Here is a 22,411-nt window from a genome sequence, read left to right as displayed (position 1 = left end):
GGTTGCTCATTCAGTGAAAAAAAGTTTTGATCACTAAAATCACGTACTCTAACAAAATATTGAGAATTTTATTATAGTACTTTTGAGGTCTTTTACCACATTGTTAATGATGATGATCTGATTATTCGCAGGTCATCCGTGGATCCAAATTGATGGAGCAGCACCAGACAAGCCTCTAGATTCTGCAGTTTTGAGTCGCATGAAGTAGTTTACTGCAATGAACAAGCTCAAGAAAATGGCACTTAGTGTCGCATGAAGTAGTTTACTGCAATGAACAAGCTCAAGAAAATGGCACTTAGTAAGTTACTTTTTCAGTCGGATAACCCAGTCACACGAGAGTATTTATATTCCCTCTTTATATTCCATCTATTTAGGGATTGATACCGAATAGGCTGTGTCAAATTTTGCTCTTGTTAATTTTTATGCTGTTCTGTGCAGGTTATTGTAGAGAATCTATCTGAAGAAGAAATTGCTGGATTAAAAGAAATGAACAAGATGATCGACACAGACAATAGTGGTCATATTACTTTTGAAGAACTCAAGGTTGGACTGAAAACATTTGGCGCCAATCTAAAAGAATCTGAAACTTACGATCTAATGAAAGCTGTAAGTATAATTCAGGACCGTCTTTATTTCTTTAACTTCACGAAACCTTAGTTAATTATAGCTGTTAACTTCTGTAGTATCTACTTATATATGTATTGGTTCATATTCTTATAATTACATTAGAAGCATTTGGGTTATGATAGCAATTATTTATAATTCAATTGCACCGTCAATACATAACATTACTAAGTCAACATGGTGTGACATGTTTGATAGGAAATGGGGTGCCTTGAATATATAGTTACAGGTTCGACTTTAGGGTGGTGAGTATGAAAGAGCATCTGTTGAGAGAAATCCCATAAATTAATCTCAATACCTAGGTGGATTAGTCTTGGAACATATTCTTAACATAATGATTAATTGATAGTAAAAACTAATTAATAATAAAGAAAGGTGGTGTTTTCGTTATTAGTACTAAATTAATTTGACACATCGATTCCAATTTGTGTTTCTGATTTCAGGCAGATGTTGATAACAGTGGCACGATAGACTATGGAGAATTCATAGCTGCAACATTACATTTAAACAAAGTTGATAGGGAAGATCATTTACATGCAGCATTCTCATATTCGATAAAGATGGAAGTGGATACATCAGAAAAGATGAGCTTCAAAAAGCTTGTGAAGAATTTGGCCTAAGAGATGTCCCCTTAGAGGAAATGATCCGAGAAGCTGATCAGAATAATGTGAGTACATTTTTTTTTGTTTCTCACATGATTCCTCTGCGAGAAGTAATTCCTTTCGAAGCACACCTGCTACTAAATGAAGATACTTTTCCCAACGGGGATTCGAACCTACATAGATATATGTTTTTTTATTTTATCGAACTTCAACTTTATAATAACTTTGTTATGCTGTATGTTTTTGCTTTTCAGGATGGAAGAATAGACTACAATGAATTTGTGGCTATGATGCATAGAGGGAATGCAGAAATGGGTAAGAGGGGTCGAAAAGGTAGCAGTAGTTTTAGCATGGGATTTAGGGAGGCACTACCAGTATGTTAATGTAAGAAAAATTTACGACAGTAGTGAATGAGTTTCTTTTAATTTTTGTAATATAGGATTTTCTCCATGGTGTATTCAGTTCAACATAGTTTCTCGAGAAAAATGTCCCTTATTCCATAAAATGTTGATAGCTATTGTTTGAGAAAATCGTCTGCTTCTTCCTATAGTAATGCAAACCAATTCAATTCAAGATTAACACGAAGTAGCGATCAGACAACGGCTCTATTTAGATACAGTTTAATTTGCAGCTTATAACACAAGCGCATATCGAGATAAGCACATATGTGTAAGCTATTTTAATAACAAGAGATAAAATAAAGTTAAGTTGTTTTACTATAATCTATAAGTTGTTTCATAGGCTAACTTTGAGAGTTTATGAAAATAAGTCGAAGACAACTTATGAATATGTCATAAGTTGTTTACACATGTTCTTCCCAAGTAGTCTCACAAGTACTTATGTCGGTAGATAAACTCAATAAGTCAATCCAAACCGACCTTATATGGTTGATAGCGATGACTTTTATGATACTTTACACTTCCGTAAGTAATGACAAGTACCTTAGGAAAATGGATTATTTGCGGTAGGGATACTTTACATTCATGCAGCTAATAATACATCAGGGACTATTTAATTATGATCAAACAGTTTACAATGATTTTGATTTAAGTTTATGTCGCGATCTTGATCCAATTGATCCAATGATCCAATGTGCAGAGCTTTAAGTTTATGTCGCGATCGCAATTTTGACCTGTTTCGTTGATAGTGGCCTTAGAGGTTGAAGCATAGTGAAGCTCCTATAAGGTAAGGCTAAGTTAAAACTGGCCTAAACGAGACAATAGCAGTGTATGATTATACTAATGCAGTATTTGCTTATTTTGTCAATGACACATAATAAGAAAAAAGTCTTCAAAGTTTATAAATTTTTGAGTTAATAGAATGGAAATGCTTTAAAACCTTTTTATGTACACAACATAATATTCCAGAAATCTAAAAAAACTTCAATAAAAAACTTGTTTGAGTCAACTGAAATTAGAGAACAAGGCCTTCTGTTTCATTCAAATACATATGTAGCTATTATCAAATTTTTAATCAAGTTCTTTGAGTCAAAGTCAGGTAGTTGTCATCTTTATCAACATGCTCGAACTCATCATCATACTAATTTACCATTTACCAAATAAAACAATGTCATGTGAACATAGCATACATTAGAACATCATAAATAAGAGTAAGTCACACAAACAAAGCTGTAAATATTTCAAATAAACATATTACTACCTCGTTCTTCTTGTTCGTCAGAATCCAGTTCATAATTCAACATAATTATAAATATCCTGAAAACGGTTTAGGAATATAACTGCCTTGTTCTTCTTGTTTGTACCATCTTCTTAATCTTGCTCACCGGCACTGGGGAGTGAAAGCAGAGACTCGGTATAAATAGACACGTATGTTGAACCTTTACAATAGTAGGTATGCTCTAGATACTCTCCTTCGTCATCATATCTAATCAATCCAGTACGGCTACTTGTTCCAATAATATCACCACTTTTTCTACAACAAATGGGGGAAATGCGAGGAATGGTAGTATCCATGGTGAGAACAAGAGTTTTAGTCCAAGATGACTGCACATTGTATTCTTTCATCACCCATATATCAACTCTGTCCTTGTACCTCAAAACCCATAGACTGAGAAATCCTCTAAATACCCATAAACTATAATCTGTAGACCAAAATTCAATGTCATTTGGGAGAGGAATCTCTAGAAGTTTCCTTTCCGTTAAATGAAAGGCTGCAACAAAGAAACCTATCTCATAACGAAAAGCTGACCAATGAATAGCCCCATTGAAGACCGACTCTACCACGGGATAATCAGAACCAGAACACGGGACCTCACTACAAGGCAAATGGGGAGGACTCACAATTTCGTTCCACGCATTAGCTCTCAATGAGAAAATCCTCAAGCGAGATAGCACATAATCTGAGTTTGGAATATAGAATACCAAAACTACCAAGTAATCGTCTTTTGACTCATCATACCCAAAACCACAGAAATTTGAACGTGAAAAACCATTATAATAAGGTATTTGTTTGTGAACTCCGGTGGATGGATTCCATAGGTAAATGTTTGGATAAGAGTACAAAAATATGAACCCTCTACATGAACCTATAATTTTGATAGGTAAATCAAGTTTGTGAACAAAATTAGGGTTGAGTAATGTAGGAGCAGAATTATCGGTAAACAATGAATCCAAAGCTATGGATCGAAGTTCAGAAGTTTCTGTTACGAACAGAATTCGACGAGTGTGTGTTGCAGCAGTAATCTGAAACTGTGAATTTGCAAAACTAGGATTTGAAATAAGAGAAAACCATGACTTGGAAACGGATTTGAATCGAATAAGAGACTTAACCGGTAACCTCACTAAGATTTGGGCGATCAATTCATGAGGCAGATAAAGTGGATCCACCTCCGCTTCCGCATCCATGCGATCAATTCATGTTGGGTTTTTTTTGCCACACTGATATCAAATGTCTGGATCCGCCCCTGGCTCAAATGTTTAATGAATTCAACTAAAAAATAAATTGTTTGGAGAACCTCATTTCGATTCCTATTTTTTTTTTTAATTCATTTCCTTTAAAAGTACTTCTTACCAATACGACTTATAAACTAAGTTGAATAAAGTACATGCAGGTGTGTTAGATTTTAACAAAAAAAAAAAAAAAATATATATATATATATATATATGAGAAATGCTAGCAACACTCTCTTTTAAGCACTCTCTCTAGCGCTCACTCTTTTATTGGGTAAAATCAATGTATATCCCACCACTTTATGTGGGTTCCATTTCCAAAGTGTAGGTCCCACATTGATTTCACCCAATAAAAGAGTAAGTGCTAGAGAGAGTGCTCAAAAGAGAGTGTTGCTAGCATCTATATATATATATATATATATATATATATATATATATATATATATATATATATATATATATTTGTTATGTCCTAAGCTTGTATGACTTACTTTTAGTAAACAATGATTATTCTTGTGCACTAGCTTGTAATGTGTATCTTTCCCTTTAACACTTGCTTCCTACAATTCAAAGAAAGAATCACATGTTTCCCAAGTTTATGTCAAACTCAATTTTCATTGAACTTTCAAAGGTACTAATCATGCACCATTTTCAGTGTAAATGAGATAATCTACATAGACACTGACAATAAGAATTTTGCATGCTTTGCTCTGTTTTAAAAGTAGTGTTAGCTCGCTCTTGCCCTTTTGGAAGGATAGATGGAGATCCGATACCCCCTTTTGTGATCTTTTTCCGCGTCCTTTTTTTTATTTCAACGCAAAAGAATAGTAGTGTGGGGGAGGTTTGTAGCTCTTTGGAGGGGGAGAGAAGATGGAATTTTATGTGGCGTATAGACCTTTTTGTTTGGGAAACGGAACTTCTCCAAAACCTTGTTGGGAGGTTGGAGGGAGTGGTGTTGGGGGATGGGAGAGATGAGTGGTGTTGGAGGTTGGAGCATGGGGGAGGTTTTTCGGTGAATTCATGTTATAAGCTACTTGAGAGGTTGTTTTTGATTGATGATAATATTCCCGACGGTGATGAGCGCGTGATTGGTTTCCTTTGGAAATGCCATGCTCCATCTAAGGTCTTGGTATTTTCCTGGACTAAGCTACTTGATAGGATTCCGACAAGGGTGGACCTAGAGTCTAGAGGAGTGTTGAATTAATGGGGATGCATTGAAGAATTGTCTGTTGTGCAGAAGCGTGGAGGAAACGGTGTCGCATTGTGAGGTGGTGTTGAAGGTGTGGCAAAGGGTGATGTCTTGTCTAGGAAAATAAGACGGGGATTTCGCTTGATTTGGCTTGCTTCTATTTGGGTTATTTGGAAGAGAAGAAATGAGGTTATCTTTAATAATGGCGTGGTGGAGATAGAGGATTTGGTGGAGAATATCAAGGTTCTAGGTTGGTATTGGAGTATGAGTAAGCTAAAAATAGCGACGTGTTTGTATTATGAGTGGTGTGTATTATGAGTGGTGTTGGAACCCTCAGGATTGTTTATTAAGATAGGATCGGGTGTTTATTTTTTTTTTTGTGTTTATTAAGGTTCATAGGCTGTTGCTGTTTTCTGCTGGTTTGCGGCCAGTTTTGCTGTGTTTTTTGGCAGTTTTTGTGTTGGAACACTAGTTAATTCTAGTGAAGAAAATTGGAAAGAAAAAACACTATGAAAGAACTAGTGTGTGGGTGTGACTTAAAAATGTCCCACATTGGAGGGTCACCCCAACTAGTAAGTGTTTATATATGGGCAAAGTGACCTCCAAGGGTGTGCCCATGGGGTACCCAATTTTGTCAACGGGTGAACGCTTACAAAATATATATATCGAAAAAAAAATGATATATATATTTTTTGTCACTTGAAAATGTTAAATTAATTAATTAATTAATTAATTTAATCATTATCCGTAAGCGCTACGCGTAACAAATAAATTTGTTACGATCCGACCCGATCCAAATCGCGTATCCAGAAACTTCCGGATATATCCAATTAAGAAACAAAACCCGTTTGCTTAAGGATTAAGCAGACTTAATCCCCAAGTCACTCGTTTTTTGTTACAAACTCTCCCTATAAAAGGAGAGCTCGCCCCATTCATTCTTCACACCGAAAAGAATTTCATTGAGTTGTCGGGAATTCTTTTCTTCTCTTCTCCCTCCGACTTGTGTTAACAAGTTTCTTCTGCTTCTACTCCTTTCTGTCCCTTTCGGTTTCAAATAGAGCGGTTACGTACCGTATCGAGTGGCTTCGATCAATCGATTGAACCATATTTTAAAATTGTTCTTAAGACCATAGTCCCTTCTTCGGTTTAATGTCCCTTCAGAATTAAGAGTGGTCTTAAGTTCATAGTCCCTTCGGAATATAGAGTACTATTAAGATCATAGTCCCTTTTCGTAATACTTATGTCCCGTCGGAATTAAGAATGATCTTAACAGTATATAAATTATTTCAATAATTTTCTATTTGATGAGAAATGGTGGTATCACCATATTTGAGTGGTCGTAGTGCCATATTGATGTTTTGGAGAAGTTAAAATTAGAATGGTGGTAACACCATATTTGAGTGGTCTCAGCACCATAATAGAATGGTAATAATACCATATTAATTTGAGTGGTTTCAATATTAAAGAGTGGTCTTAGAACCATATTTGAGGGTGTAATTCTCGAACGATTTTCTACAGTGCAGTAGTTAATCGAACAGTTGTAGCTGAGCTTGTTTTATCCTGGAGGCGGCGTGGTTGATAGTCTACCTTGCACAACTTTGGGTAGTGCCACGAAACGTCTTAAAGAGAGCGACCTGGTCGTGACTCAACCTAGTAACAACTTCGGTAGATAACAGAATTTGGAAATCCAATTTTAACAGTTTGGAAATCCAAAAACAACAATTTTAAGACGTTTCGATATGCTATGTCTACCGGAGAAGTTACTTATTGAGGTTAAGTTGTCCCTAAACACATTAAGGATAAATCAAGCTATAGATTTACATCTTTTGACTGAAACGATGAAGTGATTGTTGTTTCAATCAACAACACTAAAATTTTATTTGATGAAAACAATAATTTGTAACAAAACAAATTATTAGTTACAGAACCAAACAAGTTTTGATTGTTACAAAACATGAGAAAAAAACGTTTGGAGCTCATAATACGAGCGTCGCGTATTTTTTGTTACAAAAACAAGAAAAATAATAATTTAGTTCCAAAGAATGGAAAATGATAAAGTTTTATTTTATATAAAACTTAATGTCCCTTACGTGTTATTTTAAAACAATAACAAGAATTGCCATAAAATGGCATAGTGGATGTATAGACATGTTGGATGCTCTAAATATTAGAAAGAATCTGAATTTCAGATTTTATTGAATAAGACTGAGTTGACTCAGACTTAAAGAGAGACTTGTGTATCATGCACTCTTGTGGGAAAAGGTTGTGCCTTTGATGACATGTTCAAAATTACATTCCCTTTCTATATAAGTTGGGTAATTTTAATATTTGACATATCAAAATTGATCATTAACAAGAGTTTAATTTTTGAGTAACTTGGATTTAATTCCAACGTTATATAATTAGACAATTTTATTTGTTGCAGTCAAGATATATGAACTAAAAAGTTCATATAAATAAGAATTTAGAGAATTTGAATCTCTAAGCATAATAAATTATGATATGTGTTAAATTGATGACACATAAATTAGAAATGATAAAATGATATTTTTATCATATTTATTGATGACTGTGAACTTTGGAAAAATAAAATTGATATGCTTGAATGTTCAATTTTTTATAACGAAAATTGAAATTTATAGAGTACCCAAGTCTAAGAATAAAAATTCTAATTAAGAAATTTTTGAAGAAAAGACAATCCAACTTGTCTTATTTTTTAACTTTGGATTTTCTGGACTATATTTAGATCCTGGACCCCAAGAGAGTTGAACTCACTAGTAGAGCCTATGAATATGTATTCATCGGGTATGCGATAAATAACGAAACATATAGGTTTTATGACCTAAATGTTAAAGTGATCATAGAATTTAAAAGATGTCGAATTATATGTAAATATTTACCCCTTTAACTAAAGAATAGTGGGGGCTCTAATGGAAGCACGACATTAGTGGGGGCAAATTAAATTCCCTTTTAAAAATTAAGAACTAGTGGGGGCACTAAAATTTGATCACATTCATGTTATCAGAAATAGTTATGAAAACATCGTACGAGATGTTATAGAACCTTAAGGAGGTAAGAAAGCTAAAATTGCTAAAGAGTATGAACTTGGTTTATACAATGGAAGAAGATCCATTAAGCCTTAAAAAGCTATATCCTTAATGGATGCTGAATTATGGCAAGAAGCAATAAACGATGAAATGGATTTTCTAGAGTCTAACAAAACATGACACTTGGTTGACTTGTCTCATAGTTCCAAAACCAATCGGTTGTATTTGGATTTTGGAAAAAGGAACTAAAACCTGATGGTACGATTGATGAATACAAGGCTTTCCTTGTAGTCAAAGGTTTTAGACAAAGAAAAAAATATAGACTTCTTCGACATTCATTCACCAGTCACGAAAATCATATCCATAAGAGGACTAGTCCCTTTAGCCGCCGTTCATAACTCGATAGTACTCCAAATGGATGTGAAAGTTGCCTCTTTTTATGTTGAACTAGAAGAAGAAATCTATATGAAACAACATGAAAATTTTGCGATTCATGGACAAGAAAACAAAATCTGTAAGTTAGATAATTCTTTGTGAGGTCTAAAATAAACTCTTAAGGAATGACATGAAAAATTTGACATTCTAATGCTATCGAATGAGTATAAAGTGAATGAAAGTGACAAATAATATTTGCACGATCATATGTCTCTATGAAGACGACTTGCTCATATTTGATTTAAAGATTCATGTTATGAATTATGTGAAATCATTGTTTATCAACAACATTGATAAGAAAGACCTAGACAAAAATTGAAGTAATTCTTGGTTTCAAGATTACTAGATCAGAAAAGATAACTTTTTTGATAAATCTCACAAAGTTGAGAAGATCTTAAGGAAATGTAATTATTTCACCGTAAACTTGCAATCATATATTATGATCCAAGTGTAAGAACACTTGAGATGGAGTTAGAATAACAGAATATACGAGCATCATTGGCAGCACTTAGGTATGCCACTGAATGTATTAGATCCGATATTGTCGATGTCGTGAAACTCTTGTGCAAGTTTACTGGTAGACGGATGAGAAGCATTGCCATGCTATAGAAAGAGTCATGAGGTGCCTTAAGAAGATTATGACTCTAACATTACTTCACTAGGAGTAACATATTGTACTTAAATGGTACAAGATATAAAATAGAACATCTTTCAGATGAATATTTAGCGAATAGTGTTTGCACATTGAGCATCACTAGAGGAGTTGTTTGTTAAAACAAATGATATTGACTCAGTCCACTATGGAATGAATCTGAGATGAGAACACTAGAGAAAACTAGTGAAGAAGCAAGTTGGCTAAGATCCTTGCTAGCTGAGATCCCTCTATGGGAAAAACCGTTACCTGCTGTGTTAATTCATTGTGATAGTACCGCGGCTATTGCAAAGATTAAGAATCGTTATTACAATGGTAAGAGACGACAACTAAGGCGAAAACATAGCACGATTAGAGAGTGTATCTCTAAATGGAGCGGTTAGAGTTGATTTTGTACGTACGAATGAAAACTTAGCTGATCCTTTAACGAAAGGACTTAATAGAGAGAAAGTCCAAGAAACATCCAGTAGGATGGGACTAATGCATATAGCCCACAAGTGATGGTAACCCAACCTACATGACTGGAGATCCCAAGAAATAGGTTCAATGGGTAAAAACGAGTCATGAAGTGGTAGAACATGCTATGAGAGAAAGAATATAGAAAGCATGATCCTGCAGCAAAAGAAGGATGAGGTAATAGTAACTCTTAATGAGATCTATACTCTATGTTGAGTGGGGTACACAGCTACAGGAGTACCCTTGATAGACTCACCTATACGAATGTGGAACTTAGGCCAGTCCTATGGAATTTCGAGGCAGAATTCCTAGAGCATTCGTTAAAACCGGGATACACGTGCATGGCCTTAAAACGCACGGGCTTTTAGAATACACCTATGAAAAGGTTTGTGTGTGGATTCTATGTCTGAGATAGAGTTCAATGTTGTAAGCAACTCTTGTTAAATCAGAATACCTTCCACTATGCAAAGGTTCAAGTTGTTGGCGACACCTTTGTAAATTAGCAAATCTTATTGAAAAGTTTACGAAACCATTTTGAAGTCAAGTGGGGGATTGTTGGAACACTAGTTAATTCTAGTGAAGAAAATTGGAAAGAAAAAACACTATGAAAGAACTAGTGTGTGGGTGTGACTTAAAAATGTCCCACATTGGAGGGTCACCCCAACTAGTAAGTGTTTATATATGGGCAAAGTGACCTCCAAGGGTGTGCCCTTGGGATACCCAATTTTGTGAACGGGTGAACGCTTACAAAATATATATATCGAATAAAAAAAAATGATATATATATTTTTTGTCACTTGAAAATGTTAAATTAATTAATTAATTAATTTAATCATTATCCGTAAGCGCTACGCGTAACAAATAAATTTGTTACGATCCGACCCGATCCAAATCGCGTATCCAGAAACTTCCGGATATATCCAATTAAGAAACAAAACGCGTTTGCTTAAGGATTAAGCAGACTTAATCCCCAAGTCACTCGTTTTTTGTTACAAACTCTCCCTATAAAAGGAGAGCTCGCCCCATTCATTCTTCACACCGAAAAGAATTTCATTGAGTTGTCGGGAATTCTTTTCTTCTCTTCTCCCTCCGACTTGTGTTAACAAGTTTCTTCTGCTTCTACTCCTTTCTGTCCCTTTCGGTTTCAAATAGAGCGGTTACGTACCGTATCGAGTGGCTTCGATCAATCGATTGAACCATATTTTAAAATTGTTCTTAAGACCATAGTCCCTTCTTCGGTTTAATGTCCCTTCAGAATTAAGAGTGGTCTTAAGTTCATAGTCCCTTCGGAATATAGAGTACTATTAAGATCATAGTCCCTTTTCGTAATACTTATGTCCCGTCGGAATTAAGAATGATCTTAACAGTATATAAATTATTTCAATAATTTTCTATTTGATGAGAAATGGTGGTATCACCATATTTGAGTGGTCGTAGTGCCATATTGATGTTTTGGAGAAGTTAAAATTAGAATGGTGGTAACACCATATTTGAGTGGTCTCAGCACCATAATAGAATGGTAATAATACCATATTAATTTGAGTGGTTTCAATATTAAAGAGTGGTCTTAGAACCATATTTGAGGGTGTAATTCTCGAACGATTTTCTACAGTGCAGTTGTTAATCGAACAGTTGTAGTTGAGCTTGTTTTATCCTGGAGGCGGCGTGGTTGATAGTCTACCTTGCACAACTTTGGGTAGTGCCACGAAACGTCTTAAAGAGAGCGACCTGGTCGTGACTCAACCTAGTAACAACTTCGGTAGATAACAGAATTTGGAAATCCAATTTTAACAGTTTGGAAATCCAAAAACATTTTATGTTTGTATCAGCTGCTGATGGGAGCTGTGTTAGCTGGCCTGGGGGCAGCAGGTGTTTTTCCTTGGTGCTGTTTTGTTTAGGTTGTATGGTATTGTCCGCCTTGTATTTGCTTATACGCTGGGGTGTTGTAATTGGTTTTTATGTGCCTTTTTTCCCGTCTTGAGAGCTTTGGTCACTTCTAATAATATTGGCAGCTAAAAATAAAATAAAATAAAATACAATAAACACCTTTGATGCTTATAGCTTGTTTTAGTCTACATAATGCCTTGTGTAGGCTTGTAGACTTGGTGTTCATTACCTCTCTTAACAAGAGCAGAATCAAGTTACACATGCATAGATAATTGTGAATGGCCCAAACAAAACTGTCAATATTACTCATGAACATATTACATGTAGTTTTCCAATGATTATTTCATGACATATTGGATCAGCTCTTGTGGCATACTGACTCATTTTAGAAATACAGCCACCCAATAGTTCATAATAGAATATAATTATAAATATCCAGAAACGGTGAAGGAGAAAATATACCTACCCAATTCTTCTAGTTTGTGCTATCTTCTAAAGCTTCCCCACTCTCACCGGGAAGTGAGAGTAGAGACTCATACGTGGCCAATTGGAATCCACGTGAATCTTTACAATAATAGTTATGCTCAAGAAATTCTCCTTCGTCGTCATATTTTATCAATCCAGTACGACCATTTGTTCCAATAATATCACCAGTTTTTGTACAACACAAAGGGAAAATGCGAGGAATGGTATCCATAGTTAGAACAAGAGTTTTAGTTCAAGACGAATGCACTTTATATCCTTCCATCACCCATATACAAAGTGTATCTCTCCTCAAAACCCATAGACTGAGAAATCCTCTAAATACCCATAAACCCCAATCTAAAAAATCATCATAGTCAATAATATCAACTGGGAGAGGAATATCTAGGAGTTGCCTCTCCATTAAATGAAAGGCAACAATAACATGGACACATGTATCATAACGAAGAGTCAACCAGTGAATAACCCCTTTGAATAACGTCTTTACTATGGGATATTTTCAAAATATAATTTGTGAACAACTCATCTGTACAACCAACAACTTATTTGCTATTTTTTAATATTTTTTTGACCGATTTCAATTTGTGTGCTCCTCAGATTGATATATGATGTTGCACTAGTTGTTTAATTTTAGTTGTACAGATAACACAACTCATTCCCTCCTATGTAAAGCTAAGTTAAAACAAGCCTGATAGAGACACTTTATGACAAGAAAAATCAACTTGTGATTATAACACTTGTTTGACAACTACAGATAATGAACACCGTTGACGCTCGTTTATTTTTATACATAAGTTGTGATGGTGCCTGTTTTAGACTTGCATTTGAAGCCATTCATTATTTCCATTGTGAATGAGATCATCTAAATAGACATTGACAATAAGAATTTTATATTCTTTGTTCTAATTTAGAAATAGTGTTAGCTCACTATTTCATACTTACCCACCAAGTAATCGTCTGCTGACTTGTCATACCCAGTATCATCGAATTTGAAATGTGAAAAATTAGAATAAGGTATTTGTCTATGAACTCCGGTGCATGGATTCCATAGGTAAAAGTTTGGACAAGACTGCAAAAATATGAACCCTCTGCATGAACCTATAATTTTAAGATCAAAATCAAGTTTGTGATGCAGAAAATTGGGGTTCAGTGAAGAAGAGCAAGATGATCGGTAAACAATAAATCCAAAGCTATGGATCGAATTTCAGAAGTTTCTGTTAAGAACAGAATTCGACAAGTGTGGGTTGCAGAGGTAAGTAATAGTCTTATTCTTTAGTATATTTTAAGCCCCCTTCACATGTGAGTTGATGTTCAAATCTTCAACGCTCCCTAAATTGACAGCTTTACGTGTAACCTTATAGTTCTCTTTCATTTTAAACTTTGGCCCTCTTTTTCTACCAAAAAAAATAAAATAAAATACATTGTTGATTTACTCAAGACATTTTGCGCATTTCAAATTGATATAGAGATTGATGATATTCCCCTTCTTTCAATATTCTCAAATTTTTCATCATTATATCATTCAACTTACTTACTTACTTACTTACAAGCTCTCAAACTTACCTTTTTCCCTTAAAAATTGCCAAATGACTTTAAATTATGGTTTACTACTATTTTCAATTCCACTCGTTCAAATTTGGAGAGGCTTCTAAAATTTTCAGAAACTATGCTATCATTTAGCATATAAAAGTTAATTGAGGGTACAATCATATAAAAATATCGTACAAGAATTGACAATGTTATACTGAATACCATCTAGCTCAAATTCATCAGTATATGAATACGCATGATGAATTTCTCCAAGTGCTATGATCTACATTTTCCCATACATATGTTGAATTTGAACACAACAGAAATAAAGATTATAAGATGTTTTGGACTGTTTTTCCTCCATGTTTGGACTGAAGATTATAAGATGTTTTAATTTAGACAATTATAAAGTAATAGGCCTAGCAATTAATTTCTTCATTTAAACAAGGGTTAATAGGTCTTTACCCCCTGTAATACAGGTGATTTCCGGTTTTCCCCATGTAAATTTTTTTTTTTGATTTACCCCCTGTAAAAAAAATTGTTTTGATTTACCCCCTAATAGGCCAAACAAAAACCAATTTTATTTTTTTTTTCAAGAAATTTTCATTTTTCTTTGGCTTATTAGGGGGTAAATCAAAACAATTTTTTTTTACAGGGGGTAAATCAAAAAATAAATAAAAAAATTAGAAGGGAAAAAACCGGAAATGACCTATATTACAAGGGTAAAGAACTATTAAGCCTTTAAACAATACAAAACAAAAGTTCAGCAATATTGAATCACCTGTCAATCAAACATAACAATGACAAATATACATTCCATGATTAAAAAAAAGTTATATATCTTAACCAATCCTCTTTAGAGCAAAGCAATATATTGCTGATAATTTTGCACATCACCCCAAGCATGAACAACAATATTAATCCAGTTGTTGTTTCCATTATCATGATTACCATTACTGCAGACACTACCAGTAGTTATAGGATTCACAGAACCTTCTATTTCATTCAAATACATATAGGGCTATGATCAAACTTAAAATAAGTTCTGAGTACAAAACAATTCCAAACAGTGAACGCAACATACATTAAATCAGAATCCAATTACAAATGCATAAACTCAGTAGAACAATTTCAAACCGTGAACACAGCATACATTAGAACATAATCCAGATACATATGCATAAATAACAGTGAATCACACAAACAAAGTTGTCAATATTTCCAATAAACATATTACAAATAGTTAACCAAAAAAATGAACATTTTACGAGATATTGAATCAGCTGATATGGCATAGTGTCTCATGTTACAAATTCGGCCATAGTTCATAATACAACATAATTATAAATATCTAGAAAACGGTGAAGGAGAAAATAAAACTAACTCATTCTTCTTGTTTGTGCCATCTTCTTAAGCTTCCTCATTGTCACTAGGGAGTGAAAGCAAAGACTCCGTATACATAGCCAATCGGAACCCATTTCGTGAATCTTTGCAATAGTAGGTATGCTCTAAAAACTCTCCTTCCTCATCATATCTCACCAATCCAGTACGGCAATCTGTTCCAACAATATCACCACTTTTTGTGCAACATACAAGGGAAATGCCATGAACGGTATCATAAGTAGTAAGAACAAGAGTTTTAGCCCAAGATGACTGCACTTTGTATTCTTTCATTACCCATATATCAACCGTATCCTCGTCCACTATAGCCCACAGACTTAGAAATCCTCTAAATACCCATAACCCACAATCTGTAGAACGATAGTCAATATCATCTGGGAGAGGAATCTCTACAAGTTTCCTTTCCACTAAATCAAATGCAACAACAAGATAGTCACATGTATCAAGATTTAAAGCCAACCAGTGAATAGCCCCATTAAAGACCGACTCTACTAAGGGATAGACAAAGGAAAAGGCCCTACTACAAAAAGGCAAATCGACAGTATCTGCGATTTCTTCCCATTCATTAGCTCTCAATGAGAAAAACCCCAAGTAATCATACGAAAGTGAAACCACCAAGTAATCATCGGTTGACTCGTCATACCCAAAACCACAAAACATTAAATATGCAACACTAGGAGAGAAAGGTATTTGTCTATGAAATCCGGTGGATGGATTCCATATATAAGCTTTTGAACAAGTGTGCAAAAATATAAACCCTCTACATGAACCTTTAATTTGAAGATCAAAATGAGATTCCGGAAGTGAAAAACTAGGGTTCAGTGGAACAGGTTCATTATAATCATCGTCCGTAAACAATGACGGTAAATCTATAGATCGAAATTCAGGAGTAGCAGTTAAGAGTGTTGGAGAGGAAAGATGAAACTGTGAATTTCCGGTTACGAACAGAATCCTACGAATGTGTGTGGCAGCAGTAAGTTGAAAATGTGAAATTGCAAAGTGATTATCAGAGATAAGAGAAAACCATGACTTAGAAACGGATTTGAAACGAATAAGAGACTTAACTGGTAACCTCACTAAGATTTTGGTGATCAATTCATCAGGCAGATACGGTGGTGGATCCACCTCCGCCATAAGCTCCGCCACCTCTGCCATGCGTCTTCTTCTGCCTTTGATTTAGGGTTTATGTGTAAAGAAAGGAGAAAAGATTAAAAGAAGACGATGAAGAGATGGTAGACGACGGTTATGAAAATTAATATATGGGCATTGGGTGGGTTAACATGCTCCTGTTTTTATATCGTAGAGAGTTACGGGATATTAGCTGTCTCCAATCAAAACTGGGTAGTCCTCAGCATGCATAGAGGGGCGACCGTCTAGGTTATTATTTTAACTTAATATTGATCAATATCAATAATAGTATCTACATAATTTTACTTTTAACTCAATTATCAACATACTACTTACTCCATTTTTTGTAGAAGCTGATCAGAATAATGTGAGTACATTTTTGTCCTTTTGTTTCTTACAGGTAAGTTGTTTTCCTATAATCTATAAGTTGTTTTCATAGGCTAACTTTGAGATTGTAAAAAACATATTATTCTTTTTTTTCTTCTTGCTACAAAAAACCATAATATTCTTAGTGAATGGTATGACAGTCAAAACAGTGTCTTCAACATCTTCCTTCAACTAAGCATTACCTCCTATATGGTAAGGCTAAGTTAAAACTGGCCTAAACGAGACACTTTATCGCAAGAAAATTCAACTTGTGATTAAAACTTTTGTTTGACATAAGTTGTGATGGTGCTTGTTTTAGACTTACATTTGAAGCTAAAGTCATGCTTAATAGTTATTGTTCAAATGGTTAATAAGTTTCTATTAATTGGTTAATGGTTATTCTTCAAATTTCTATGTAATCTGTACTCCTATGTCACTAATGTACTTTGAGACTTCCCACCATTTGCTTGTAACCTTTTTTTTTTAGAAGACCATTTGCTTGTAACCAGTCACTAAGTTTTATGTTGTGACAATGGCAGTTGGGTTTACAATGGCAAAACAATATTAGTCATTGGGAGGCCAAAGAAATTTCCACTTCAAAAAACTATCAGACTCAACAAGATCAAATGGGAGAGGAATCTCTAAAAGTTTTCTTTCCGTTAACTGAAAAGCAATAACAACAAAGTGACAACCACGTATAACCAACCAGTGAATAGCCCCATTGAAGAGCGATTATAAGGTTTTAAATAACGGTCGCGGTCAAGGTCGCGATCGCGTATAGGATTTCGCGATTTCGGCTGTTGCGATACGGATTGCGGTTGTCGCGGTGTGAATTAATCAAAACATTGCACAACTCTTAAATTATGATATTAACTTAAATAACTTAAACTAGATAAAGATTTGATGTTCTAAACTAGATAATTAAGGAGATAACTGACGTAATTTATGATCAAATATGTACTAATAATATGATTTTCATCTATCTCAATTGAAAAAAAATATCTGGATTCTATGTCTAATGTCATGAACGGCATATTTTTGCAACCGTAGCGGTGTTTCGTCGCGGCCGTAACGGCGTTTTGTCGTGATTTTTGTTCACTCCTTATTAAAAACGGTGAAAAACGGTAACGTCCGCTACCCATTGGCGGAGGCACGTTGGAGACAGGGGATGCAGCTGCATCCCCTCAAATTTCAAAATCCATACTAATTTCTCATATTTCACGCACTATAAACACCCTGAAAAATAATTGTTGCACCTTCTACAACACACATCAATAGCTTTCAAATCAGTTTTTTTCTTACGTGTCTAATTTAGTTAGTTACTAATAGTATAGTATTATATTATATTTTTCTAATGATATAATATTATATTATATTTATTCAATATATATATATATACACCATGATAAAAAAGAATCGGTTGATTAAATTTTTTTTATCATGGTTGTTAATTTTTTATCATGTAAATTTTTTATCATGGTTGTTAATTTTTTAGCATGTAAATTTTTTATTCAATATATATATATTCATTCAATATATATATATACACCCACCCATCTTAATATTATTCTTGTAAGCATCTCTACCCCCTTAGTTAATTCCTCGTACGGATTCCAGGCCATAAAACATATAATATACCAAATTTATGAAAATAATAGCAGCCTGAGAGTAAGTTAGTGAATCTATGATTTAGGGGTATTTTTTGATGAGTTTTATTGTATTTGTGAGATTTTAGGTTTGGCAATTGAGTCTCTAAAAATAATCCACCATATTGATCAATCATAATTTTGAAATAGAATTTTATTGAATAAATCGTAATTCTCCCCCATTGATAGAATTCCCAAATTTTAGATTGAAATGGAGAAGATGTAATTTTTATTTGGAATAAGAGACCGATGATGTCAAACTCAGATTCAAGGTTTATGTCAAAAAAAATTTACATGCTAACTAATGCTTGATTCATGTGAAGGATAAACATAAAACAATTTAACAACCATGAACCGATTCTTTTGTAAGATAGTATGGTGCAGGTACAGGATGTATCATTATGAAGAAGACAAGTCTCGTTTAGGAAACAAGAGGATTTTTAGGAAAGGAGATATGAATTACTGAATGCCCACATTAAGATTTTGATGAATAATTATTAACCTTTAGATCAAGAAAAATGAACGCTTAAGATTTGGTGTCAACGAATTCGTTGACACCTGGTGTCAACGGATCCTGTCTATATATATATATATATATATATATATATATATATATATATATATATATATATATATATATATATATATATATATATAGACACACACACACACATACATACATACATATATAAAAGTTCAAAAGTTTGAACCCCCTGATTCAGGGTCCTGGCAACTCCATTGCCGCTACCTATACCTTTTTGTCGCGGCCTTTTTCTCGGTAAAGACCGTTTTTTTAAAACCTTACAAGACAATCAAAGGTAGAGGCCCGACCACAAAAAGGCAAACGGGTAGTACCCACAATTTCCTTCCACACATTAGCTCTTAGTGAGAAAATCGCCAAATGGAATAGTACATCATCTTTGTTTCGAATATTATCATAGGATACTGAAACCACCAAGTAATCATTTGCTGATTCATCATAGCCAAAACCATAAAAAAGAACGTGGTTGATTAGGAGGAAGCGAAGGTATTTGTCTGTATGAACTCCGGTGGATGGATTCCATACGTAAATTTTCGGATTAGAGTACAAAAGTATAAACCCTCTGCATGAACCTTGAATTATAACATAATTAGATTCCATACAAGTTTGGTTCAATGAAACAGAATCAAAATGACCATGAAGCGATGGTTCTAAATCTATAGATTGAATTTCGGAAGTTGAACTCATAAACAGAATTCTATGGGTATGTGTTGCGGTGGTAAGTAGAAAATGTGAATTGCAAAGTGAGAATCAGAGATAAGAGAAAACCATGACTTACAAACACATTTGAAACAAATAAGAGACTTAACTGGTAACCTCAATAGGATTTGGATAATCAATTCAAGAGGCAAATAAAGTGTCTTTCTCTCCATTCATGCGTCTTCCTCTTTTACGCAAGAATGTTTGTCACCGTTTTAATTTTAGGGTTTGTATTCCAGCTCTTGCTTAAATTTGGTAGGGTTTTTTTTTTTAGGAATAAATTTGGTAGGGTTATATAGTGCTCGCTTTTTATTGTCAATTTTTTTTAATATTTAATTCATTTTTGGAGCACAAAGCAAGATTTTACTTGTTTTTTAATCGTTCAAATTGACCGTCTAATCGAATATAGGCGAATTCTAATCTAAAATATGACATTCTTATCTTTTATTTTTTTTCCGTTAGACATAAAATTCAGAAATTGGCTTAGAGGTTGAATTTTCTATGATTTTTCGCAAACATGTTTAAAACGTTAAAATATGTTTTTCCACGTAAAATTAAAAAAATTCGACAAGGAACTGATTAATTATAAATTTTCAAAGCACAAAAACCTAAAAAAAATTCAAAACAACGGAAATATCAATCTTAAATAGAATTTTGAGCTGGTTTTATGCAGACATCTCTATAAAAATACATAGATAATATTTTCAAAGTTTCGTACAATTTCGTCTACGCCTTTATTTTAATTTTTTTAACCAAAACGTGTAAAATTGAATTTTTGTTCCATGTAAGCATATACTCACGGTTCAAATTTCATTCACTAATTTTGTAGGAATGGTTAGAACATCTTCCACCACTAAGTTTTGGAGTTTTTAAACGAGAAACGAATTAATTATAAATTGTTTAAGAAATTCATAATTATGGAGAACAAAAATTCATAATCACAAGAAAAAATTATGTTTGCAAAAAATCATGAAAAAATTCAAACCCTAGATCACTTTTCGGAAATTTATGTCTACATGAAAAAGTAGGAGTTAAAAAATAGAAAGAATCTCAAATTATAGAGTTATAATCTATTTTTTATAAGATTATTTTTCACACTTCGTGTATAATAAATAGTCTATTTGAACAATTAACCCTGTTTTTTTCCTTTTAGAATCGTGTAAGTTAAAACCTTTTTACTTTTTAATTTCTTTTGATTTTGTTTTTTAAAACTTAGCAATTAAGTTAAATAAAAATGTTTAAATATAAGGATAAATGATGTGATTAAAACAAAATGAAAATAAAATTTTAGCATAACAGTTACACGTCATCATATTCTAACTAATTTAAATGAGGGAATTAATCCTTTTTTTAATAAACAAAAAGGGTAAAGTCTAGAGGAAAAAAATTACAAGCAAACACTAACACTTTTAGACATGTAAGTTCCGAATATATCATAAAAGTGGAGGTTTTGGAGACTCCTAGGAGAAACCTCCATAATATTTACAATTGTTTCTTTGACGCAAAATCTGCTTAAAAATAACGTGTCAATATAGTTTAGATATTTCATGAATATGACGAACCAATATAGGGGTATTTTCCATTAAGCTTACAACTCCCTATTACCATATTCAATTGACATAAAAATAATTCTCTTAATCTTCTTAGATCCAAAATATATTAATATAAAGTATATCGTATAAACATTAATCATGGTCTATATGTATAGTTCTTCAAGAACTAAACCACAACTCTCTCTCAACAATGACCAAGTAAAATCACTGTTTTTTTTTTTTTTGTTCTCAATCTTATGTTTGATATTAGATTGTTAATTCTTCAAGAACTATGTCTCCAATTATCAAAACCAATGATCAAGAGATAAATGAATATTGAATTCTTCCAAAATTTATAAAGAATAAATAAACAAGAACTATTATGAAAGTATACAATCTTCTTTCAAAATTTATAAAGAATAAATAAACATGAACTATTATGAAAGTATACAATCATTTATGATAACGTGTTACTAATTAAGGCAAGAACAAGAATTAAGATGAAGGAGAGAAGAAAGATTATTATAATCTGCGAAAAGATGTCTTTCTATTATAGTGTGAGTCTGATTTATAGGAAAATAGAGTTGGTCAATGATTAATAGACCTCCTTATTAGTCAATATGGCGGATGTTGAGGCAAAATCACTAATTAATTTTAAAGATAATAAACCATTATGATTAAAGAATTAATGGACTTTGATTAATTCCTTGGTATTTAACTTGTGCTCTTGAGTGTTTTACTAAGACAGGAACAAGGTTTAAATCATACCAAGATTCAAGAAATCAAAGGACATTTGAATTCATGATCTAACACTGAGGTCAGAAGGTTAGATCAGAATGTTGCTCAGAGATCAGAATGTTCAAGCAGAGATCAGAAAGTCATTATTACACAAGCCAAGAATCTCAAGAACATTGATCAAGGTCATGCAAGGCACATGTGACATGGATAAATGTCCAGGAAAGTACATTTGCATGGATTAATCAAGCAATAAAGGCATATATAAGGATAATGTCAAAAAGGATACTCAATGTTCATTTAAGACTATGAACATTGAAGTACTAGGAATATTCCAAAAGGGAATATCATCCTAGATGTTAAAATCACTGCTCTTCATTTTTGTTTCACTATTAGGATTTGATTACATCAAATGGTAGTCTTACAAATCATCCTAATTGAAACAAAAGGAACATTCTAATGGTCAGAATGTTCAGCTCTGCACATGCTTACTTTATGAACAATACAGTAGGTGAAAAGCAAAAAGGGCAAAACAAAGCAAATATGTCT

At 33.4% G+C, this 22,411-nt stretch overlaps 2 protein-coding genes and 1 long non-coding RNA gene across 3 annotated transcripts; 1 reads left to right on the top strand and 2 right to left on the bottom strand.

The window, feature by feature from the left end:
* The first annotated feature begins 116 nt into the window (after positions 1-116).
* Positions 117-1,669, top strand: LOC146955493 (uncharacterized). The gene is made up of 3 exons (XR_015016653.1): positions 117-245; positions 439-1,291; positions 1,481-1,669. It is a non-coding gene; the product is annotated as an uncharacterized LOC146955493 (long non-coding RNA).
* A 1,066-nt stretch (positions 1,670-2,735) lies between these two features.
* Positions 2,736-4,090, bottom strand: LOC146955492 (F-box/kelch-repeat protein At3g23880-like). Its single transcript, XM_085710609.1, has one exon. It carries the CDS (start codon positions 4,088-4,090, stop codon positions 2,996-2,998), a length of 1,095 nt encoding a protein of 364 aa, XP_085566735.1. The 3' UTR covers positions 2,736-2,995.
* Positions 4,091-14,968: 10,878 nt separating this feature from the next.
* Positions 14,969-16,486, bottom strand: LOC146955491 (F-box/kelch-repeat protein At3g06240-like). Its single transcript, XM_085721766.1, has one exon. The coding sequence runs from the start codon at positions 16,368-16,370 to the stop codon at positions 15,225-15,227; it is 1,146 nt and encodes a 381-aa protein (XP_085577892.1). The 5' UTR covers positions 16,371-16,486; the 3' UTR covers positions 14,969-15,224.
* Positions 16,487-22,411: the final 5,925 nt, after the last annotated feature.

The sequence above is a fragment of the Medicago sativa genome, chromosome 1 (genome assembly GCF_051527215.1).
Source record: "Medicago sativa cultivar Bolivia chromosome 1, Bolivia_mono, whole genome shotgun sequence".
NCBI lineage: Eukaryota > Viridiplantae > Streptophyta > Magnoliopsida > Fabales > Fabaceae > Medicago > Medicago sativa.
The sequence above is the reverse complement of the archived record's forward strand: the minus strand, read 5'-3'. Positions and strand labels throughout refer to the sequence as shown.

Coding starts and splice junctions, on each gene's coding strand:
- LOC146955492 (XM_085710609.1), bottom strand. CDS start 4,090: ATGGATGCGGAAGCGGAGGTGGATCCACTTTATCTGCCTCATGAATTG.
- LOC146955491 (XM_085721766.1), bottom strand. CDS start 16,370: ATGGCAGAGGTGGCGGAGCTTATGGCGGAGGTGGATCCACCACCGTAT.